The 26268-nt window shown below is 42.6% G+C and overlaps 1 protein-coding gene across 2 annotated transcripts in view; it reads right to left on the reverse strand.

Annotated features, from left to right (window-relative positions):
- The window catches only part of fgf14 (fibroblast growth factor 14), a 305742-nt gene that overhangs the window by 92769 nt on the left and 186705 nt on the right, over window positions 1-26268 (reverse strand). Inside the window, exon 1 of one of the 2 annotated variants that reach the window (XM_024388654.2) lies at window positions 9824-11465. The exons of the other annotated variant lie outside the window; for it this stretch is intronic. Coding sequence (XP_024244422.1) covers window positions 9824-10016 — 193 coding nt within the window. The 5' untranslated portion in view covers window positions 10017-11465. Of the gene's footprint in view, window positions 1-9823; window positions 11466-26268 lie in introns of those variants that run through there. 2 annotated transcript variants of the gene reach the window in all.

Raw genomic sequence — 26268 nt, forward strand, 5'->3', positions numbered from 1 at the left:
ATGAAAAAAGCCTAACCAGCTCTGCTAGGGCGAGAGACGGTCAGAGTGGGGTGTTCTCTCATTATGTGTATGGAAGTAGCTAGCTTGGGTGCTTGACTGTAGTTGTGAGGTCACAGCTTTCGGAACAACCCTACTTATTGGCCAGAGCGTCCAGTGTGCGCCCTGAACGCAAAATCACAGTGAGCTGTTCTCTCTCTCTTAGATGTATGGATGTAGCTGGCAAGTTAATACAGAACACTCGGCAAAACCCTTAAAGAGATGGGTGGGGCTACGGCTTAAGAGGCTGTGAGCAATGCTGAATGGGTGTAGACAAAGAAGGGTTCTCCAATAGTAGAACCAAAACATTGAAAGACGGTTTTCTCAAAAGTGAGTTTACAAGTTGATCAACTTTCAAAGCAGAATTACATTCCCATTGTCTCCTCAAATGCAGTGTATGATATACCATTTTGTAGCTCTGAGTCTCTACTTTTATCCAATGTAAAAAAACAGAAACCCAAACGTTGCTACATAAGACTGAATCCAGGTTGTGAGTCACAAATGTGATTGTTACGCAACAGGACAGTTAATACGCGCTGCCTGCTAATTATCTATAGACTATGCTTCAACTTGTCAATATCTAGTTATTTTCTAACAAGTCGTATTTTCTAACAGTTTGATTTGAGGGTTGTTCCGCCTCCTCATTAATTCACATAGAAGTAGCCCATTTCAGTGTTGCGGACAATTTATGTTTGAGGCTTTACTGAGCTGAACATACTTCCCTCTTCAAGGAGAACCCTTCCCCCGCACATCATGTATGCAGACATATGCACAGTCTTGCACGAACTGGCACATTTTCTTGCTGGTGCTTGCATTGTTGCATTGATGTTTTCCTTACAAATAATAACTTCTGTGCATTCCTATCAAAGTAAGTGCCTTATTTTCTGTATATCGTGTTGTTGTTTCTACTGTAGCATACAGTATGTGTGTATGTATGTGTGTATGTATGTATGTATGTATGTATGTATGTATGTATGTATGTATGTATGTATGTATGTATGTATGTATGTATGTATGTATGTATGTATGTATGGAGCATAATGTATTTACAGTTTTATTCACATGTTTTCAAGTACTGGTGACAAATAAAATACTTTTTTGAAGGCTGTACTGATTATAATGAGCTAATGCTAAGCTATTTGCTAGCTACAGTGCCTTGCGAAAGTATTCGGCCCCCTTGAACTTTGCGAACTTTTGCCACATTTCAGGCTTCAAACATAAAGATATAAAACTGTATTTTTTTGTGAAGAATCAACAACAAGTGGGACACAATCATGAAGTGGAACGACATTTATTGGATATTTCAAACTTTTTTAACAAATCAAAAACTGAAAAATTGGGCGTGCAAAATTATTCAGCCCCCTTAAGTTAATACTTTGTAGCGCCACCTTTTGCTGCGATTACAGCTGTAAGTCGCTTGGGGTATGTCTCTATCAGTTTTGCACATCGAGAGACTGAAATTTTCCCATTCCTCCTTGCAAAACAGCTCGAGCTCAGTGAGGTTGGATGGAGAGCATTTGTGAACAGCAGTTTTCAGTTCTTTCCACAGATTCTCGATTGGATTCAGGTCTGGACTTTGACTTGGCCATTCTAACACCTGGATATGTTTATTTTTGAACCATTCCATTGTAGATTTTGCTTTATGTTTTGGATCATTGTCTTGTTGGAAGACAAATCTCCGTCCCAGTCTCAGGTCTTTTGCAGACTCCATCAGGTTTTCTTCCAGAATGGTCCTGTATTTGGCTCCATCCATCTTCCCATCAATTTTAACCATCTTCCCTGTCCCTGCTGAAGAAAAGCAGGCCCAAACCATGATGCTGCCACCACCATGTTTGACAGTGGGGATGGTGTGTTCAGGGTGATGAGCTGTGTTGCTTTTACGCCAAACATAACGTTTTGCATTGTTGCCAAAAAGTTCAATTTTGGTTTCATCTGACCAGAGCACCTTCTTCCACATGTTTGGTGTGTCTCCCAGGTGGCTTGTGGCAAACTTTAAATGACACTTTTTATGGATATCTTTAAGAAATGGCTTTCTTCTTGCCACTCTTCCATAAAGGCCAGATTTGTGCAATATACGACTGATTGTTGTCCTATGGACAGAGTCTCCCACCTCAGCTGTAGATCTCTGCAGTTCATCCAGAGTGATCATGGGCCTCTTGGCTGCATCTCTGATCAGTCTTCTCCTTGTATGAGCTGAAAGTTTAGAGGGACGGCCAGGTCTTGGTAGATTTGCAGTGGTCTGATACTCCTTCCATTTCAATATTATCGCTTGCACAGTGCTCCTTGGGATGTTTAAAGCTTGGGAAATCTTTTTGTATCCAAATCCGCCTTTAAACTTCTTCACAACAGTATCTCGGACCTGCCTGGTGTGTTCCTTGTTCTTCATGATGCTCTCTGCGCTTTTAACGGACCTCTGAGACTATCACAGTGCAGGTGCATTTATACGGAGACTTGATTACACACAGGTGGATTGTATTTATCATCATTAGTCATTTAGGTCAACATTGGATCATTCAGAGATCCTCACTGAACTTCTGGAGAGAGTTTGCTGCACTGAAAGTAAAGGGGCTGAATAATTTTGCACACCCAATTTTTCAGTTTTTGATTTGTTAAAAAAAGTTTGAAATATCCAATAAATGTCATTCCACTTCATGATTGTGTCCCAGTTGTTGTTGATTCTTCACAAAAAAATACAGTTTTATATCTTTATGTTTGAAGCCTGAAATGTGGCAAAAGGTCGCAAAGTTCAAGGGGGCCGAATACTTTCGCAAGGCACTGTATGTGTGGCACCATGTTTGTTGATATTATACAATGCATTCTGGGTGTGAAGTAAATGTCTGTCAGACCAAATATTTTATAATAAGGTGAAGGAATGGTTCACTCAAATGTTGAGTAAACTTCCGGAAATGAATGAAGGTAAGTGAATTATCGTAGATGACACATCCCCTTCAACATGCATACTGCAAACAGACCATACTCATCTTGTCTCCTCTTATTATCTTTGGTTGACACGAAAAAAACAAATATGGCGGTACGCACAAACTATCCATCATCAGATTACTTCAGATTTCTAGAAAGTCAAATCAAATCAAATTTTATTTGTCACATGGTTAGCAGATGTTAATGCGAGTGTAGCGAAATGCTTGTGCTTCTAGTTCCGACAATGCAGTAATAACCAACGAGTAATCTAACCTAGCCTAACAATTTCACAACAACTACCTTTTACACACACAAGTGTAAAGGGATGAAGAATATGTACATAAAGATATATGAATGAGTGATGGTACAGAACGGCATAGGCAAGATGCAGTAGATGGTATCGAGTACAGTATATACATATGAGATTAGTAATGTAGGGTATGTAAACATTTAAAAGTGGCATTGTTTAAAGTGGCTAGTGATACATGTATTACATAAAGATGGCAAGATGCAGTAGATGGTATAGAGTACAGTATATACATATGAGATGAGTAATGTGGGGTATGTAAACATTATATTAAGTGGCATTGTTTAAAGTGGCTAGTGATACATTTTTTACATCAATTTTTCCATTATTAAAGTGGCTGGAGTTGAGTCAGTAAGTTGGCAGCAGCGACTCAATGTTAGTTAGTGGTGGCTGTTTAACAGTCTGATGGCCTTGAGATAGAAGCTGCTTTTCAGTCTCTCGGTCCGCTTCTGCGCCTTCTTCACCACGCAGTCTGTGTGGGTGGACCAATTCAGTTTGTCCGTGATGTGTACGCCGTGGAACTTAAAACTTACTACCCTCTCCACTACTGTCCTGTCAATATGGACAGGGGTGTGCTCCCTCTGCTGTTTCCTGAAGTCCACGATCATCTCCTTTGTTTTGTGATGTTGAGTATGAGGTTATTTTCCTGACACCACACTCCGAGGGCCCTCACCTCCTCCCTGTAGGCCGTCTTGTTGTTATTGGTAATCAAGCCTACCACTGTAGTGTCGTCTGCAAACTTGATGATTGAGTTGGAGTCGTGCATGGCCATGCAGCCGTGGGTGAACAGGGAGTACAGGAGAGGGCTCAGAACGCACCCTTGTGGGGCCCCAGTGTTGAGGATCAGCGGGGTGAAGATGTTGTTACATACCCTCACCACCTGGGGGCGGGTCTCGAGCTTGATGACGGAAGTGAGTGCTACGGGGCGGTAGTCGTTTACCTCAGTTACATTAGCTTTCTTGGGAACAGGAACAATGGAGGCCCTCTTGAAGCATGTGGGAACAGCAGACTGGGATAACGATTGATTGAATATGTCCGTAAACACACCAGCCAGCTGGTACGCGCATGCTCTGAGGACGCAGCTTGGGATGCCGTCTGGGCCTGCAGCCTTGCGAGGGTTAACACGTTTAAATGTTTTACTCACGTCGGCTGCAGTGAAGGAGAGTCTGCAGGTTTTGGTAGCGGGCCGTGTCAGTGGCAATGTATTGTCCTCAAAGCGAGCAAAGAAGTTGTTTAGTCTGTCTGGGAGCAAGACATCCTGGTCCGCGATGGGGCTGGTTTTCTTTTTGTAATCCATGATTAACTGTAGACCCTGCCACATACCTCTTGTGTCTGAGCCGTTGAATTGTGACTCTACTTTGTCTCTATACTGACGCTTAGCTTGTTTGATTGCCTTGCGGAGGGAATAGCTGCACTGTTTGTATTCGGTCATGTTTCCGGTCACCTTGCCCTGATTAAAAGCAGTGGTTCGCGCTTTCAATTTCACGCGAATGCTGCCATTAATCCACGGTTTGTGCCATTAATCCACGATGCATTTGCTAATAAACTCGCTCACCGAATCAGCATATTCGTCAATGTTGTTGTTTGATGCAATGCGGAACATATCCCAGTCCACGTGATCGAAGCAATCTTGAAGCGTGGAATCAGATTGGTCGGACCAGCGTTGAACAGACCTGAGTGCGGGAGATTCCTGTTTTAGTCTCTGTCTATAGGCTGGAAGCAACTAAATGGAGTCGTGGTCAGCTTTTCCGAAAGGAGGGCAGGGGAGGGGCCTTATATGCGTCGCAGAGGTTAGAATAACAATGATCCAGGGTTTTACCAGCCCTGGTAGCATAATCGATGTGCTGATAGAATTTAGGGAGTCTTGTTTTCAAATTAGCCTTGTTAAAATCACCAGCTACAATGAATGCAGCCTCAGGATATGTAGTTTCCAGTTTACATAGAGTAAAATAAAGTTTGTTTAGGGCCATCGATGTGTCTGCTTGGGGGGGAATATATGCGGCTGTGATTATAATCGAAGAGAATTCTCTTGGTAGATAATGCGCTCAACATTTGATTGTGAGGAATTATAACTCAGGTGAACAGAAGGACTTGAGTTCCTGTATGTTGTTATGATCACACCACGTCTCGTTAATCATAAGGAGTACCTCCCCGCCCCTCTTCTTACCAGAAAGATGCTTGTTTCTGTTGGTGCGATGCGTGAAGAAACCAGCTGGCTGTACCGACTCCGATAGCGTGTCTCGAGTGAGCCATGTTTCCGTGAAGCAAAGAACGTTACAGTCTCTGATGTCTCTCTGGCATGCTACCCTTGCTCGGATTTCATCAACCTTGTTTTCAAGAGACTGGACATTGGCGAGTAGTATGCTCGGGAGCGGTGCGCGATGTGCCCGTCTCCGGAGCCTGACCAGAAGACCGCTTCGTCTGCCCCTTTGTTGTTTTGGTTCGCCGGCTGGGATCCGATCCATTGTCCTGGGTGGTGGGCAAAACAGAGGATCCGCTGTATTTCGATCAATGTTGAGCTCACCCGTGATGTGATGAATTATAAATAGTAATTGCTATTGGCTAATTCATATTATGGTTTCTGTCAGCCGAGAGTTCTCTAAATATGACCGCTTGCGTTACTTCAATCTTTCCTCAGTTAGTGCTAGGACTAATGTAGCCTACATTTCACGGTTTGTACGATTGTGTTATGCTGTTGCTACGTCTGTGCATGTCTGAATATTGCATCCCAAAATAAACGGGTCACATACAGGACATAACGTTGTAAGGACTGTGTTTGTGCAAAATGTTTGTGTGGAAAAACAGTGTGGCTACCTCAAATGCTGACTGTTGAGTCAATCAAAACTGGACGTTCTAAATAAGCATTATAATGACACCGGTTTTAGCGTACGCTAAAGGGACCACTGTAGAATGATCACACCTGTTTGTTGTTACGTGTGAAAAGGTTAAGTTTTTAAACTGTTTTAGGTGGCCTAAGTTGATGGAGATTCACCAGGTAAGTTGATGGGAGACTTGTTGGAGATAGAAGTGAACTATCTGCAATGCTCTGCCCATTTCACCTCACTGATAGTGTATACACCCATGTTGCCCACATCTGGTCCAGGGGGAACCATGACATTCAGTATGTACATGTGGAAGAGGGACTTACTACTACTAAGATGCTGAGAAATGCATTAAGAGGACATAAATGCGTAGTCTTTCAGATGCAGACATGGAAGCTGTTGTTCAGTTGTTTTTTTGCCAAACAAAATTTAGTAGAATCCTAAGAATCATCAGAAATTCAGATTAAGGACAATGTTTGTGAAAACATTGCCATAAAAATATTATAAAAGGGTGAATATTCAAACGCTTTTACAAAAAAGGATTACAGCTATACAATCAGTATGTGTGTTGTGGCCAATGCATGAATCCAGGACACATTCGTGTTCACTAGAGCTTGCAACGAAACGTCCAGACAGTCCCTCTCTGTTTTAGTCCAATTTCTTCCATTTGGTGCCTAATGAACACCACCCAGCACTATGCTCCATCCAACAGTCAACTGCGCCACAGTAAAGAAAAACCTGGTCTCCTCAATGGAAAACCCACACAGTCTCAGAAAAACTAATCATCTAGGAAAAAGCTCTCCCCTGGAAGCCCTATTTCCAGTGTATCCTCAGCTGTGGAAGCCCTGAAAAAAAGACAACTGCATTGTCCGCTCGCGTTATAGTGCCGTGTATGATTGGTGGAGCATTCAGCTTTATTTTGCTAGAAATGTCCTTCCAGAGAGGCCGGTATTGAATTAAGCACACCAAACAAGTCATTACTCTTCCTTTAGTCAGTGTGTGTGTTTGTTTCTGTACATGTCTGCGTGCCTGCATCTGTGTGCATGTGTGTGCATGCATGTGTGTGTGAGAGAGAGAGCACAAGAGTGGGCAGCATTTCCTAGCAGCCCCCTGTGAGCTCTGAAAGCTGTGGTGGTGGTTGAAATTACTCGCTAACAATTGTCCCCAACAACTCTCATGCGAGTGGGAAATTAATGAGATATCTTCCCACTGGGCCAGTAATCACAAATAACGGCTATGATGAAGATGAGTGACAACCAAGGTTGCATCCCAAATAGCACCCTATTCCCTTTCTAGTGCAAAAACATTGACAGGGCCCATAAGTAGTGCACAGCATAGGGAACAGGATGCCATTTGGGACGCAGACCAAGTGTTTGCCATGTGGTCTGACTACAACTCTTATCACCCAGCAACTAGAACAAATCATACATTTATGAGTAGCTATCTCCACCACTACATTTAATTCTTATAATGCATTGTGTTACGGCAGAGGACCTGTTTTAGAAAGGCCAAATGCAATGCATCACTTGCCAATACTTATCAGGGCAATGTCACTGTCACACGTGCACACATGAACACACACCCACGCAAGCAAATACATACACACACACAAACAGACAGATATAGCACCCTATTCCCTTTCTAGTGCAAAAAAATTGACAGGGCCCATAAGTAGTGCACAGCATAGGGAACAGGGTGCCATTTGGGACGTAGCCCAAGTGTTTGCCATGTGGTCTGACTACAACTCTTATCACCCAGCAACTAGAACAAATCATACATTTATGAGTAGCTATCTCCACCACTACATTTAATTCTTATAATGCATTGTGTTACGGCAGAGGACCTGTTTTAGAAAGGCCAAATGCAATGCATCACTTGCCAATACTTATCAGGGCAATGTCACTGTCACACGTGCACACATGAACACACACCCACGCAAGCAAATACATACACACACACAAACAGACAGAGGGGCCCTGAGTTGGCAGGTGTGTTGTTGTCAAGGCGTTGTAGGAGTAATTTGTCACGCCGGATAAGCCTGGCATCAGTGTCTTTGACTCTGGAATTTATTAGCGACAGATTGCCCCCGTAGACACCAGTGGCAGGTACCAAGATACACAGCTACGCCACATACCCAAGCCCACAGCGCCTATTATGGTTTTATTAGGCCCCGGCTTCTCTGTTGGTATGATCTAGCATCAAGTCCTGCAACTGCTGGGATCTCTGTCCACAAGCCAGAAGAACTGGGTTATTGGACAGTGCAGGGGGCATCCAGACAGACAGGGACTAGGAATGGAAATATGCTGTCTAGCTGGTTTAATACAGCACTGTTAAGCCTGTGTATTGTATGAGTTTTTGATTTTTTGATCGGAGGATATAAATGAAAGGCAGTGGCCCACAGGTTCAATACAGTTATGTGAGGAAAGATTAGGTTTGAAAGGCGTAGCCTCTTATCGGGGGAACTATTAACCTTTTAGGTCTCACAGCAATGAATTGTATTTGTTGTTCATTCTGGGGATGTGTAAGGCTTTGTTATATGCACAATGCAGTTCATCAGTTCAGCAGTGTGCATGTAGGAGCTTCAAAGCGAACACGCCAATTCAAGCAAGACTTGGTGATAGCTCCGTTTTAAAGCAGGGATCATCGACTAGATTCAGCCACAGGATGATTTTTTTCTTGAGCGGATGGTATGAGGGGGCGGAACATACTGACAAATAATTTGTAAATTGCAAATTGACCACAAGAAGCCCAAAGAGATATAATATTTCAAACGTTCCTTACATTTGTATACGATCACATCTCTCTATTATGCTTGGGAACACTTCGGAACAGATTTTGAAAATAAAAATGTCCTGGTGTTTTTACAGTCTTTTATGTCCAACAATGTTTTAGTTTTTTTCAGCTCAGAAATTTGGCCCGCGGGCCACCAGTTGGGGAACCTTGTTCTAAAGCGTCACACACCGCTTGTCTATTGCCTGTCATCTACCTGAGATTGAATGTAGGCTAAATCAGGGGTAGATTAGTTGTTTCTCCCCTTCTCTCCTTCCTGCCTGTGAGGGACCAACAAACAGACCACTAAAGTCAAACATAAGAACCATGGGATTGGCCGCCACAAGCTACAGCAGGGATCAACTTCAGCCGCAGGACGGGGCTGGAACATAATTACAAATCATTTGTAGACTGCAAATTGACCGCAAGAATATTTCACTAAAACATAATCATTTCAAACCTAGCTTAGATTTGTATACAATCACATATATCTCTATTATGCTTGGGAACACTTGGGAACAGATGTACACATTTAAAATCACTTATGGCGGATTTCCTGGTGTTTTTACAGTCTTTTATGCCCAACAATTAAGAATTTAAGTATATATCTTTTTAGCTCAGAAAACGTGTGTGGGGGGGGCAAATGACATCACCTGCAGGCCAAGTCCCACACAGGAAGCCAGTTGGGGAACCCTGGGCTATAGCCTACCACATGTTTTCTCCCTTCATTCAACATTTATGGATGATGGGATAGTCAGTGCAAATATGATACTGCAATGGTTTATCTCTGAGTTTAGTGAATTAATGATATTAAATGAATGTTCATGCACACATTGGTTTGCCTACTTCCCAATGAGGGGTTACCCAAATGAATGATGTGTATAAAAAGGTTGACTTTACAGCACAATGCGTTACCCACATAAGTCACAAAAGACACCTCACAAACACGGGGACACACAACTTCTCACACCTTGTCTCCGTAGTCTCCTCTTCTTCAGGCCGAAGATACGCACTTTGGAGAAGATGTCGACCAGGTTGCCATTGCAGAGCCCCTTGTTCTTACTGGGGCTCTTCCTCCGCCTGTTTGGGGGTGGTCGGTCTACATGCTGCTCCCGTGCCTCCCTCTTCTTCCGGATCAGACCGCTGGCAATAGCGGCTGCCATGGCTCAATGTCTCACTGCTGCTCAGGTCCGGTCCGCACTCCGTCCGCACACGGAGCACAGACCACATAAACAACCGCCTCTAGTCGCTCGCAGCACGGTCACAGTCCCATATTGGCGGCTAGACGGTCCGTGGTGTAGAATCAGGTATATATAAATAGTAGTCTACTTTTTGATAACTGCCTTTAGTGTACAGACACTACATTTTAGTGCTTATGAAACATTGCGTTATCATTAATTGTACGGTTCGTGAGAATCATGAAACTGTTGTCATAAAATTATTTCATTCCATATTTTCATCAGGAGTCTAGCTGGTGAAATTGCTTGGCAAAAACTCACCCCAAACGAGATTGCTCAACAGTCATATCTGCGTATTGATTTTCGATTTATTGGGTGACATTTTCACTTCCATCCCCTGCTAAATGTCCAGTGTGTGTTGTAGCCTCCCCTTCCCACACTCCTGTCTCTTCTCCTTTTGTCTTCCTTCCCTCCTCTCGTCCTGGAGACCGGTGCAGGATTCAGAACTCAGCACGCTGGACAGCGGTGGCCACGCTATGTTGAGTGTGTTTGCGCGCGTGTGTTCCGCCAGCCGGCCAAACAAACAAACAAAAGCGCTTTTCTGGGTGATTATCACCGTCGGACGACGGGCACTCACTCGCCAGGGTACAGCTTAGGATAACACGACGTTTACGCAGAAATATTAGCCAAGCTGACCATTCAATACGCAACACTGCTCCTGAAATGGCCATTCATCTTGGAGAGTCAAATATTAACCAATACATGTCAGTACGATAAATACGACATCAAAGTAATACCTAAATATCAAACGTGGCTATATCTAGGCCTATTGAATAGCAATATAGGCTATACCTATCCGACCGCATGGCTGCATGATGCGTTTTCACGTCTTCTCTTTGTATAGTCCACTTCCATTCACATCTGAGCTGTCATTGTAGATTGGTATTGTGGTCCAAGAGAAACACACACACAACATGGGCGATTGTACACCGATTGGAGAGAGAAGAAAATGTAGGCTAACCTAAGCTTAACCGGGTCCTGTGCGGATGACGTCTGGGCGGTGTGACAACTGCATACAAATAGATAAACTTACGCTGCCGGATGCGGAGGAGACAATACGGCTGTGGGGAATATCATATTAAACCCACCGTTCGTTGGAGAGACAGCAATCAGGTGCGTAATCGAAAAGACAGGATAGGAGACCCCGCATGGAAACACATAGGCTATCTATAGGCACCATTGCACACGCACACCTCTCCCGCGCAAAAGCGCATTTGGCATCAATCCCGCGCTGTAAGAAAAACGATGAAGGGTGACTCTTGTTTCCGTCTATAGATCAACCCATCTTCCACATCAACAAGTCTTAGCCACTCACCCTCTCCTTTGCACTCGCCTCGGAGAGGAAAGAGGAGAATACCCTCCCTCCCTCTCGTTCGACCTCAAGTCCCTCACTCCAGGCGTTGCTATGAGCCGGTAGTGAGATTTGACACATAAAGGCGGCTTCAGCTGTGCAATAACTGACGCCCGGCTCCGAACAGGCTCGCAACTAAATTGCAATGGGCATTGAATAGGCTCGTTACAAATATGGCTGAAAACACATGTATTTGTATATGTTTTAATGTGTATGGGACCGTCCACAATTGCATGTATCAATGTAGGCATTTATTGCCCGGTAGTCTAGGTATGACCCTGGTCAGGTAGCCTATTGGAAAAGAGTAAACCGTGCATCAAAATGTAGGCTTTTGAACTCCTCGCTAATCAAATTAAATAAAAGTGTGTGCTTCAAGTGCTTAAACAGAAGGAATAGTGTAGCTGCAAAAACATAGGGCGGCAGGTAGCCTAGCGGTTAAGTGCGTTGGGCCATTAACCGAAAGGTTCAAATCCCCGAGCTGACTAGTTGAAAAATATTCGAAGTGTCCTTGAGCATGGCACTTAACCCTACAAATCGGTCATGTAAATCGCTCTGGATAAGAGCATCCGCTAAATTACTAAAATGTCAATAAAAACCTGCAACTCGAGCGGGCTAACATGCATGGCTATCGCCATTTAATCTCACAATAATATCACTCTATCTCTCAATCACTTTCTGGCTCATTCATTTCAGCGCCTCGTTCCTTTGCCACACACACACACACACACACACACACCACTGGGCACACACTGGTTGAATCAACGTTGTTTCCACGTCATGTCATTGAAATTACGTTGGATTACGTGGAATAGATTTCTATGCCCAGTTTGAGGGCGCACAGTGCTAATTCCTGGACAAATCGTAGAGCAAACCATAGGCTACACAAAAAACATTGACATATCCAGCAGAGACACTTCAGAAACTTCAACATATGCTGGATTGGTGGTTCCAATACTACAAAATAACACCATAAATCATTAGACAACATTCACAGATATAAATTAAAAAGCAAGAGAGCCATCTGCCGTTTGTCGCCGCAATTAATTAAACAAGTGGGAACATTTGGGGACAGTGGCATCACCGGGCTCTAGGCTACACTCTCTTTCCCCACACAATGGAGCATCCACTTGTTGATGTCAAGGCATACCGGGCTGAGATGCATTGCCAAATGGCCGGGCCAGGGCTGGATTCGCAAGCATTCCTTTTTTCACGTTGCACCTGGAAACTAAGGGAGCCGGTCAGAGAAATTAATCAGCGATATGAATATTTTTTTTTTCACTGCGTCATTTTAGGGCCTACTAATGAATGTTTTAGCCAGGGGAAGATTTTCTGGATGATTAAAGAGGGAGGGGGCATGCCGCATGCAATCCCTATTTATATTCAGAGGGAAAACCATCTAACCTTATTAAATCTAATGTACAGCGGGGTTCGAAATTATTGACACCCATGATAAAGATCCACAATAATAAGTGCATAAAATACATAATTAAAATACTGGGCTATGTTGTATTCTCCCAAAAATTGGGAAATTATATTATTTTATACTAATGCAATTGCTCAAAGAAATATTTTTTCCTCTAAAAAGGTAGGGGTCAAAATTATTGACACCCTAAAGATCCTTATAAATAAAGTAGGCCTATTCAAAAGTTTAGTATTTGGTCCCATATTCCTTGCACGCAATGACTTATTCCACATTTTGTTGCAGTACAGCCTGAATTCAAAATGGATTAAATCTATTTTTTGTCTCTCACCCATCTACACACAATACCCTAAATTGATTGAAAATTAAATACAGAAATATCTCATTTACATAGGTATTCACACCCACATAGCCGCTGGATGTAGGGCTGCTTAGGGTGCTGCAGCACCCCCTGAAAAATCTGAATTTAAAAAACAATGTTAATAAAAACGACTGGGAAAAAAAGAAAAAAAAGTAGTGCACTGGGCATTTACTAGTCCTTTATTGGTGGACCGATATAACCCTCTGTAGCGTGGCCATGTTTTTTTGTTTTCATTTATTTAATTCAAAACTGTAACTAGGCCACTCAGGAACATTCAATGTCATCTTGGTAAGCAACTCCAGTGTATATTTGTGTCACGTTCTGACCTTTATTTCCTTTGTTTTGTATTTAGTTAGTATGGTCAGGGCGTGAGTTGGGTGGGCAGTCTATGTTCTATTTTCTATGATTTGGGGATTTCTATGTTTCGGCCTAGTATGGTTCTCAATCAGAGGCAGGTGTCATTAGTTGTCTCTGATTGAGAATCATACTTAGGTAGCCTGGGTTGCACTGTTTGTTTGTGGGTGATTGTCTATGTTGATGGCTTGTTTCAGCGCAGCTCGCATTAGCTTCACGGTTGTTATTTTGTTTACTGTTTTTGTAGTGTTTCAGTGTTCAGTGTTTTTTTATTAAAATTAATGATGAACACATACCATGCTGCATTTTGGTCCTCCGATCCATCTCGCCTCTCCTCTTCAGATGAAGAGGAGGACAACCGTGACAATTTGGCCATGTGTCTAGGTTATTTTCCTGCTGAAACGTTAATTAATTTCCAAGTGTCTGGTGGAAAGTAGACTTACGCAGGTTTTCCTCAAAGATTTTGCCTGGGCTTAGTTCCATACCGTTTCTTTTCATCCAATTACAAACATACCCATAACATGAGGCAGCCACCCCTATGCTTGAAAATATGGAGTGGTACTCAGTAATGTGTTTGTTTTGGATTTGCCCCAAACATGGCACTTTGTATTCAGGACAACATTTAATTGCTTTGCCACATTTTGTGAAGAATTACTTTGTTGCAAACAAGATGTATGCTTTGGAATAGTTTTTTTTTTCTAAAACATGCATCCTTATTCTGCACAGGCTTCCTTCTTTTCACTCTGTCAATTAGGTTAGTATTGTGGCGTAACTACAATGTTGGTGATTCATCCTCAGATTTCTCCTATCACAGCCATTAAACTCTGTAACTGTTTTAAAGTCCCCGTTGGCCTCATGGTGAAATCCCTGACCATTTTCCTTCCTCTCCGTCAACTGAGTTAGGAAGGACACCTGTATCTTTGTAGTGACTAGGCGTATTGATACACCATCCATAGTGTAATTAATAACTTCACCATGCTCAAATGGATATTCAATGTCTGCTTTTTTCATTTTTACCCATCTACCAATACGCGTCCTTCTTTGCGAGGCATTCAAAAACTCTCTGGTCTTTGTGGTTGAATCTGTGTTTGAAATTCACTGCTTGACTGAGGGACCTTACAGCTAATTTTATGAATGAGGTACAGAGATGAGGTAGTCATTCAAAAAACACAAGTCCATTCAACTTATTATGTGATATGTTAAGCACATTTTTACTCTTGAATTTATTTATGCTTGCAATAAAATAGTTGAATACTTATAAGACATTCCAGCTTTTCATTTTTAATTCATTTGTAAACATTTCTAAAAACATAATTCCACTTTCACATTATGGGGTATTGTGTGTAGGCCAGTGACATGAAGTCTCAATTTAATCTATTTTCAATTCAAGCTCTAACAAAACAAAAAAAACATGTCAAGGGGTGAGCATACTTTCTGAAGGCACTGTACATCAAGCTTATGACTCTACAAACTTTGTTTGATGCATTTACATTTTGTTTTGGTTGTGTTTCAGATTATTTTGTGCCCAATAGAAATTAATGGTATATTATGTATGAATGGGAAACATATTGTTTGTGACTCCAAAGTGATTCCAAAATGAAACAATATATTATTTACCATTCATTTCTATTGGGCACAAAAGTATCTGAAACACAACCGAAACGAACAGCAAATGCATCCGACCAGTTTGTAGTCATTGTGTGCTAGGAATATGGGACTAAACGTTTGACTACTTTATTTATAATAATATCTCCTGGTGTCAATAGTTTGGACCCCTACCTTTTTGAGGAAACCAATACCCCTGTGACCGGTCTATATGTGTGGTGTGCCTGTCTTCGCACATAAATGCTCCTTGGATAGATTGCACTCAGATGCCGCCGCAGAGACATGCACAGTTGGAGACAATGCAGTTTATGTTGCAGCCAGCAGCGGACACTGTCAGCCCAACAATGACTCTACACGTAGGTACAGACACAGTACACCACCGGCACAGTGCAGTAGCAGTGAGATATGGACAGAGACTGTATGACATGATAGTGTGGCTATAATGTATTACCTGAACTGTAAATCAATGCAATTTGATCAAATGTTTACTAGAACATGACAGGACTATGTTTGCCCTATGTGGAGACAGTCTTTCAAAAATGTTCTTGCACAACGAATGAATTGCTATTTCTGTATGAGGCATGTACATTCTTGTCTTTACCCAATGCCATCATTACATGGCAACATGAACAGATAAATGATCCAATTGCAAATCATATTTGCTGCACTGTTATTTCCCACAGTCAATACATGGACATAATATCAAATCAGCCTCATCCCCGAAGCGAGGAGAATTACATGTCAAAACAATATGTATCCAGCTGCTTGCTGAGAGGAACACATTACATATGAGAGATTACAGTAGCATGTTCAATGAGCTACAAAACATACCCATACAGCAATAGAAATATTACAATGAGCATGATGCTGCAGTATGTTGTGTCCTCATCTGCAACCTGTACAGCATGCAGCCAATGCTTTTACTGCTCAGTCTCTAGCAGGGCTGAAGCATATAGGGAGTATATGGGGGACGCAGACTGGATTAGACTACTGCTTTACCAGAAATATGCCACTGGGGGAGTAGTGCTGAGAGATCAGTGCTTTTTGAGGTTGATTTGATGGTAAAAAAAATATTCATGGCTTTCGATGTCGGTTTCTATTCTTTGGGTTGAATGTTGTATCAGAATAAAACAATTAATAAAAGTCCCATGATGGTAGTGTCTGCCCATTTATGCTTATCACTTATTAACAATCATTTATTCACATTATTTTAATGAAATATTTCAGTTGTTGTGTATATTACATTTGTTTCATTTGATGACTACTATTTCATTCCAAGTCATCATCTCATCTCTATAGAGCTGCTACATATGCTGTCTGACAAAATCACTATTTTGTAGTTCTTCAAAATGAATAAGGCATACTTCGATGACTGCTGAATACCAACTATCAATCACGTCCAACATGTATTTTCAGATAGAGATACCTCGTGAAACAACAGCTGTGCTCTATACTGAGCATACAAAACATTAGGAACACCTGCTCTTTCCATTACATAAATTGACCAGGTGAATCCAGGTGTAAACTATGATCCCTTATTGATGTCACTTGTTAAATCCACTTCAATCAGTGTAGATGAAGGGGAGGAGACAGGTCAAAGAAGGATTTTTAAGCCTTGAGACAATTTAGACAAGGATTGTGTATGTGTGCCATTCAGAGGGTGAATGGGCAAGACAAAAGTTTTCAGTGCCTTTGAACGAGGTATGATAGTAGGTGCCGGTTTGCTTCCAGAACTGCAACGCTGCTGTGTTTTTCACGCTAAACAGTTTCCCGTGTGTATCAAGAATGGTTCACCACCCAAAGGACATCCAGCCAACATGGCACAACTGTGAGAAGTATTAGAGTCAACATGGGCCAGCATCCCTGTGGAATGCTTTCAATACCTTAGAGTCCATGCCCTGATGAATTGAGTCTACTCAGTGTATATCCCCTCACGAGCACACGTTCTTCTGACTCTTCCATAGCAGGCATAAAATAAACAGAGACCAGACAAGTAGCTGCGCAATGGATTATGGTCATTGTAGTTAGTTACCACATTTTATGCTCTAAACTATGTAGAACATTGGCCTGTTGAAAACTGCAACTCTCTACTACATCACACAGTTCAGGCTGGATCTGATTTATCTCTAGAGAAACTACAACTCCCTACTACATCACACAGTTCAGGCTGGATCTGATTTATCTCTAGAGAAACTACAACTCCCTACTACATCACACAGTTCAGGCTGAATCTGATTTGTCTCTAGAGAAACTACAACTCTCTACTACATCACACAGTTCAGGCTGGATCTGATTTGTCTCTAGAGAAACTACAACTCCCTACTACATCACATAGTTCAGTCTGGGTCTGATTTATCTCTAGAGAAACTACAACATCACACAGTTCAGGCTGGATCTGATTTAGAGAAACTCTGCAGTGTGTGCATTAAGCTCTCAGAAAAACCCGAAACAAAATGGGATTCAAATGATTGAACCAACGTAAGTCAATAAGTTGTTTAAAAAACAGAAAATAACCAATATTTTAGTTAATCATTCAGCACCACTCAGGAGTCGACACAGCATGTGGGGATAGATAAGCCTTTCCTTCACCGAGTGGAGACATAAACGTATCTAAAACATACATGTAGATAGTCTCCACAGCAGTAATGCAAGCAACAGTCTGAATCCATACAATATCTATGTTGAATATGTCTATGCCATGGTGAAAGATAAGCTTGGGTAGGATTCTGAACAGGAAATTCAAAATGATATCAAGCTGCATAGCATGCGAGCTACCTTCAGATAGTGCTTGCCAATAAAGAATTGAGCATACCTGCATGTCTAAACCAGATTACCATAGTATATTCAGATACTGATGAGAATTCATTTTGATATCAGACACAGAAACCTTGTTATAAGACATTATAAAAAGCTCATACATGCTCATAACAAGTCATAAAGCATTATACCAGGAATGCTTTAAGTAAATATTTACCAAGCGTTTTCTACTCCTTCTGCTGTTCTATTCGTTACTGTCCTGTAGATAGAAAGTTGAGCACATACCTACATGTCTTTTCCTTCGGAAAGTGTGGGACTCCATGGCCAACCCATTCCAACCCCTAGCAGGCTAAGAGCCCTTCTTTACTGCATGGGATCTGACCTGGAATGATTTCTGCCCCATTTATACAGCTTATACTAGGAGATAACGTTGTTAGTGTGAACTGACAGTCCGCCCCAAACTGTTCAAATTAATTTGTCACTTATGCGCTCTTTAAGGTGGGGAAATAAGGAAGAAGAGTAGTTTTTTTTCTGTTTAAAACTGATGTATTGCAACAATACCGACTGAAACTACAGTGGGACTGTCATACTCAACTACACTGTATGACTGAAGTTTCAAAATCCAATCAAATTGACATCAGACACTACTAGGGTACCCAAATCAACTGTGACAACACATAATTGCTAAATCGACAGACGTTCTAAACGTGATGAGAATTGCCCAAATAAGAAACATCAGAAATAGCAAAGTTGGTGTTGTTAGTATACTAAAACCTGTTACCACCACTGTGGATGTGAGTATCACCCCCCTCCTCCCCCTCCCCACGGGAAGAACAATGCACACATTGGGATCTAAGATGCAGGGACGAAAACAAAGAGCCAGACGAGAGGAAGACTATAAAGCTAACTGATCCATTAGGGCTGGATTCACTTATCAAATCTCCTTCCTCGGAATTACGTTAGTGCTTACGAGATGTCCTGCGGCAGAGGAACAGAAAATGTCAGCGGATGGGACTTCAATAAACAAGGCTGTAGATTATTCCTATTAATTTGAGTCGCTCCGGGGGCCTCTCTTCGAGTCCCCTCCCTGATGGGGTAAATTGCAAATTGGGAGTCAGAACATTTTCAGGGTCGAGACTGAGATGAGAAAAATGAGAAATGATTTTGCTTAGCAGAGAATGAAGTCATTTCGTTCCCTTCTTTCTATCGCTCTTTGCTAAACTGTAGAGTTTAATCTGAGTCTTGAGTCCATCCAGTGAGGCAATCAGATGCAGGGCCTTTAAAAATAACTGGCGTAGCCAGCAAAACATGGCCGTTTGTGTGTTTGTGTCCACTTGTGCCCCCGCGTGTGTGTGCCCGCATCTGTGTGTGGATGTGTACCTCCTTGCGTGCGCGCATGTGTGTGTGTTTTGTTTGAGAAGTCTAATACTCTAAGCTAATCAGGCATTCTAGATGTGGGGGGTTGTACACAGGCAACTTATGAAGAAAATGAAAATGGAGCAAGCTCCTTAAGTGGTGCTTAAATTGAGTAAATTAGTGTATGTGAATGAGGTACTAGGAGGTAGTCCTTAGATTAACTGCATTTTTTCTGTGAGTCCATATTAGTGTTTTTTATTTCGCTGTGTGCAAAATGACATAGAGACTACTTCACCTTCAAAACACAGTCTAATCGATATAATGGAATGGACTAATTATTCAGCAATAATACAAATGAGATTGTGGGTAAAAAGTTCTGCGACAATTGATTGCGTTGAAAAAGGAGACCCATATATTAGCCCTAAACTTCGATTCAGAGCCCAATCAAATCACCATCAATGATACAAGAATGCATTTTTGTTGTTGTTTTACAGTTGATAATTGAAAAGATTATAACACCTATTTCATTTCCATGGAAATGGGCAATAAAATGATCAAAGTGTATCGTACATAATAGCAAGCTCTACAATGTGTTGCAAAACATTGGGAACGTAACATATTACTGTTACTATACATCCCAATCGGTCTTTATCAAAGCTAGCCTACAAATATCATTCTAATCATCCACCATACAGCACATCTGAGTTCACACTGCCCGGTTCATTTAAAGTTGATTACAGATATTACACCTCGAAGGGCAAGTCAAGCTAAGAACCCTCAAATACTGACACAAACACTGATTACTCACAAGCTATTCTTCTCATAACTACTTAGAATTCAATGGGTCACCAAACGGTTGGTTTTCCTATCGGGCGGTAGCCATAAAAGCATTTAAATGCTCATCATGCATTGGCCTTAGGTCATAATAAATAAATATGTAATTGGAGCATATTTGTAGCCACAGAACAATAAGGCTCTCTGTTGTGAGTGTGATGGAGCAACGCCCTTCTGACTGTGATAGGATTAGGGCTGCATCCCAAATGGCAACCTATTTTCTATATAGTGCACTACTTTTGACCAGAGCCCCATGGGCCCACTTCATAGGGAATAGAGTGCCATTTCAGACGCAGCCTAGGACGAACCGGAGGTGTCAACAGCCTCCAACCGAGACACTAATGAAACACAATAACCAACGGTGGCCCAGAGGGGCCAACCTATAGGCCACAGAACCATTAAATCCTAATTTGCAATCCTCCATTAACGATCAAACCTCTGCTAAACTTCTCTTCACATAAAGATGATAGCTGGGGACATGTTTTTATACTGTTACCTGTCCAGCGACTTTGAGAGAGGGGAGAGAGATGGGAGGGTGGTAAGATAGGAGAAAGAAAGAGATAGGTGGAAGAGAGAAAGGCAAGAGATGGAGGGTGACAGAGAGAAAGAGGGTGGAGGTTGAAAGAAAGTTGAAAATGGTGGGGGAAAGAGAGGTGGGCGGTAAGAAAGAGAGAGAGACCACACAGAGTTTGACATTCAGTTAAATTGAGAGCAAATCATAAAAAACACATCAAGTGCCTAACCAAAACAGATTACCATGGAGATAATGTTCACAGAGGACCCTGACTTTGACCAGTGCTCATAATAGGCTGTGACAGTTCTCTCCCTGTAAGTGAAAGGCCAAGTGGATCGATGCATAATCTGTAAATTGTGGCTGTGGGGTTTTGCCATTTAATTAGACTTTTACACGTTCACAGGGAACCTGATTATAAAGGAAGGAAAGAGCACAGCTGTGTAATAATGCCAAAATATTAGTTGGAGGCCTGCAGCAGTGCAGCCTTTACACTTAGTGATTAGTTAAGTGTCATACCTAGAGACTCTTCCCAATCCAACCAATCACATGTCAAGACTCAGACAGGATGTTTGTATCCATGCACGTACAGCGAGAAACTCCACTGACATTTTGATGTTATTCTTTCTCCTTAAATGGAAATAACAGAGACAGAGGGAGAGAAATAAAAATGAGAAAGAGCAAGAGAGGCAGAATGATGACTGCAGACAGCTTGCATGCTGGTAACACACATCTTTTGCTCTCTCTTTGACACACACACGCACGCATGCACACACGCTTCCATCCTTTGATCCTATTTGAAGTCTGTAGCAGTGTAGGAACATGCCCTGTCAGCAACACTGCAGAGAGAAGTTCCTAGGAGAAGCCCAGGGCAGCGGGCGAGAATATCAATTAGCCCATACACTACAACCCTCTGGCAGACCTGAACCTGGGGGCGTGTGTGTGCGCAAATCCCAGGGTGGCCAAGAGAATCCCAGGCTCACGAAATGCGCTTGTGTTTCTTAAGCCATAAAAGGTCTCATAGAATAGTAATTGAGTTGAAATAAGGTCAGCCTTCGTTTGAGAGAGGTCCATTACCATGCAGAATTATTAGGAGAATTCCAACATTGGAACAACAGGATATGATCTTAGTTTGTGCATGCTCTGTAATACAATAGACACAGTGATGCGCGTTAATGCTGAAACATACATCTTGAATAATAAAGAAACAACCTATATTGAACAAACATTTTGCTCCAAGGGTGGTTGAATAGCTTTAAGGTGAGCATAGCCTATACAGGCTTTGTATGCCTCCCCATATTTTATAGTAGAGCAGCAGACATCACAACCTCCTCTGATAACTACCCTTGTGTGTTGATTTCTCCCACACGCTTCACATACATGCCTGACACACACACACACACACACACGCGCGCATACGTACGCACACACTCACTCACACACGCACACACGTCTCACACATAAGCCTCTCCTGAACAAGCCCAATGCTATCAAATAGCATCAAACAAACACAGAGCCCGGGAAAGACCTCTAGAGACGGTTACCACTGAGCCTTCAGGAATTCCTCCCACCCACCCACACAAACACACACACACACTGAAGATGCAAACACACACAGACATACTCAGCATGCATACACACTCAGCATTTAGGTATTCAGCATGCTTACACACAAATACATACTAAATAACACACTAAGATGTTGTGGAAAATTGCAAGAGTATGTTATAATGCTTGTATTGCATTATAATGGTTGTTTTATTCGACAGAATAGAGTATTCTGTTAACTATTGAGTGTGTGTTCCACTGAGGATGGGCATCTATGAGATAGCACTGACAGAGGAGATTTACGATGTCTTTGGGTGATAAAACCTAAAGAGCATTCCAGATAACATGAGGTAATGTTTTTGTGCTATGAAGTACCAGGAACGAGATTAGAACCTTGTTTTAGGGACCAAACTGAACGATAATTTATAGCGAATGTAATCTGGCTAAGGGATACTCCTTTCTCAAGAAAAACTATTTCTTTGTGAACAGTTCCTAAGATCTGTGGTTCGTCATGTAGGTTGAGAGGGGTGTATCTTGGCTATAAAAGATCTTTGTACTTTTCTGTTGTGACTTTCAATGGTTCATTAGAGATAGCGCATCATTGAAAGTCAAAGGCTATTGCAAAGCTCTTATTATTATTAAAGATATATTTTAAGTATAACTCTGACTGGTGTGTGAAGTTTGTTTCTCCTCATTTGGTAAATACAGAAATAAGCCACCACAAAGCACACTAAGCACTAAGAAATTCAGCTTGCCTGCACCCATACACTGAAGGACACTGCACAGAAACACGCTACCACAGTATCAGCAGATAAAGAGATATTTCCATTAGGATCAGAATATATGTGTGTTTGTAATATAATGTTACAGTAATAGCCATCCAAAAGCCGCTTAGTGCACCACTGTGGATAATCCTCCTGCAGTTTATTTTTGAACCATTCCATTGTAGATCCAAAACATAAAGTAAAATCTACAATGGAATGGTTCAAAAATAAACATATCCAGGTGTTAGAATGGCCAAGTCAAAGTCCAGACCTGAATCCAATTGAGAATCTGTGGAAAGAACTGAAAACTGCTGTTCACAAATGCTCTCCATCCAACCTCACTGAGCTCGAGCTGTTTTGCAAGGAGGAATGGGAAAACATTTCAGTCTCTCGATGTGCAAAACTGATAGAGACATACCCCAAGCGACTTACAGCTGTAATCGCAGCAAAAGGTGGCGCTACAAAGTATTAACATAAGGGGGCTGAATAATTTTGCACGCCCAATTTTTCAGTTTTTGATTTGTTAAAAAAGTTTGAAATATCCAATAAATGTCTTTCCACTTCATGATTGAGTCCCACTTGTTGTTGATTCTTCACAAAAAAATACAGTTTTATATCTTTATGTTTGAAGCCTGGAATGTGGCAAAAGGTCGCAAAGTTCAAGGGGGCCGAATACTTTCGCAAGGCACTGTATGTTGAGCATAAAAGTGATCATTTTAAACAGGTACTACAACTTCAGTTGTGAATGATACAAACCGTAGAATATATTAGAAATCAAAACACACAGTATATGGGCTGCATGATGCGACTGTAGACTATTGTTATAAGGTTACAGTAATAAGCAGCTTTATGATATAGAGCCTGTGTAATGGCGCCGGTGGGGATGGCTGCCATTTTATGGGGCTCCTAACCAACTGTGCTATTTGTTATTTTTTTCACATTGTTTGTAACTCATTTTAAATATAATGTTGCTGCTACCGTCTCCTATGACCGAAAAGGGCTTCTAGACAAAACAGCGATTGCTCACCTCGAACTGTACAAATATTTTTTTCTTTAACAACGCAAAGGATATACTGCTTTCTAGAGACCAGGCCCAAACCACTGTCATTTGCATGATGAAAAGACGGATAAAAGAGGGCGAGTGAGAATACGTAGGGGAGTGAGTAAACTTCCACTACCACCCGTACTATTGGCCAGTGTGCAATCACTGGAAAAGAATTAAATAATTTGGATGATCTCCGATTAATAATATCCTACCAACGGGACATTAAAAACTGTAATATCTTATGTTTCACCAAGTCACGGATACTATAGAGCTGGCTGGGTGTTCCATACATCGGAAGGACAGAGAAGCTACGTCTGGTGTCTATTTGTAAATAACAATTGGTGAGCGATTTCTAATATTAAAGAAGTCTCACCTGAGGTAGAGTACATCATGATAAGCTATAGACCACAATATCTACCAAGAGAGATCTCATCTATATTATTTCTAGCAGTCTATTTACCACCACAAACCGATAATGGCACTATGACCGTAATCAACAAGCTATATAAGGCCATAAGCAAACAAGAAAATGCTCATCCAGAAGTGGTGCTCCTAGTGGCCGGGGACTTTAATGCAGGCAAACTTAAATCTGTTTTTGTCACGCCTTGGTCTTAGTATTTTGTGTTTTCTTTAATTATTTGTTCAGGCCAGGGTGTGACATGGGTTTATTGTGTTGTCGTATTGGGGTTTTTGTAGGCATTGGGATTGTGGCTGATTAGGGGTGTGTCTAGCATAGGCTTGGCTGCCTGAGGCGGTTCTCAATCAGAGTCAGGTGATTCTCGTTGTCTCTGATTGGGAACCATATTTAGGTAGCCTGGGTTTCACTGTGTATTTTGTGGGTGATTGTTCCTGTCTCTGTGTAGTGTTCACCAGATAGGCTGTAATTAGGTTTTCACGTTTCGTTTGTTGTTTTTGTATTTATTTAGTTATTTCATGTATCACTATTTTTTCATTAAAGAACATGAGTAACCACCACGCTGCATTTTGGTCCGACTCTCCTTCAACAGACGAACGCCGTTACAGAATCACCCACCACACCCGGACCGAGCGGCGTGGTAACAGGCAGCGACAGCAGGAGCAGCGAAAGGAGGAATGGACATGGGAACGTGTTGGATGGCAAAGGTTGTTACACTTGGGAGGAGATACTGGCCGGAAGAGATCGCCTCCCATGGGAACAGGTGGAGGCATTTAGGAGAGCAGAGGCAGCTGGAGATAAGAGCCGACGATACGAGGGAACACGGTTGGCAAGGAAGCCCGAAAAGCAGCCCCAAAAATGTATTGGGGGGGGGGCTCAGGGAGAGAGTGGCAGAGTCAGGAGTCAGACCTGAGCCAACTCTCCCTGTTAATCGTGAGGAGCAGCGATCAAAGGACTTCTGGACTTGGGAAGAGATATTGGACGGAAAAGGACGCTGGGCACAGCCTGGTGAATATCGACGCCCCAAAGAAGAACTGGAGGCAGCGAGAGCGGAGAGGCGCTGGTATGAAGAGGCAGCACGGCGACGCGGATGGAGGCCTGAGAGTCAAACTCCCTGTGCTTACCGGGGGGCTAAAGAGACCGGGCAGGCACCGTGTTATGCTAGTGAGCGCACGGTGTCTCCAGTGCGGGTGCATAGCCCGGTACGGTACATACCAGCTCATCGTATTAGCCGGGCTAGAGTGGGCATCGAGCCAAGTAAGGTTGGGCAGGCTCGGTGCTCAAGAGCTCCAGTGCGCCTGCACGGTCCGGTCTATCCAGAGCTACCTCCACACACCAGTCCTCCGGTAGCAGCTCCCCGCACCAGGCTTCCTGTGCGTGTCCTCGATCCAGTACCACCAGTTCCAGCACCACGCACCAGGCCTTCAGTGCACCTCGCATGTTCAGCGCAGCCAGCGTTTTCCTCCTCTCCTGCGCTGTCGGAGTCTCCCGCCTGTTCAGCGCTTCCAGAGCCTTCCTCCTCTACAGCGCTGCCGGAGCCTCCTGCCTGTTCAACGCGGCCAGAGCTGTCAGTCTGCATGGAGCAGCCAGAGCTGCCAGGTTGCATGGAGCAGCCAGAGATGCCAGTCTGCATAGAGCTGCCAGTCTGCATAGAGCTGCCAGTCTGCATAGAGCAGCCAGAGCTGCCAGTCTGCATGGAGCTGCCAGTCTGCATGGAGCTGCCAGTCTGCATAGATCAGCCAGAGCTGTCAGCCTGCATGGAGCAGCCTGAGCTGTCAGCCTGCATGGAGCAGCCTGAGCTGTCAGCCTGCATGGAGCAGCCTGAGCTGTCAGTCTGCATGGAGCAGCCTGAGTTG

The sequence above is a fragment of the Oncorhynchus tshawytscha genome, linkage group LG26 (assembly GCF_018296145.1).
Source record: "Oncorhynchus tshawytscha isolate Ot180627B linkage group LG26, Otsh_v2.0, whole genome shotgun sequence".
Lineage (NCBI taxonomy): Eukaryota > Metazoa > Chordata > Actinopteri > Salmoniformes > Salmonidae > Oncorhynchus > Oncorhynchus tshawytscha.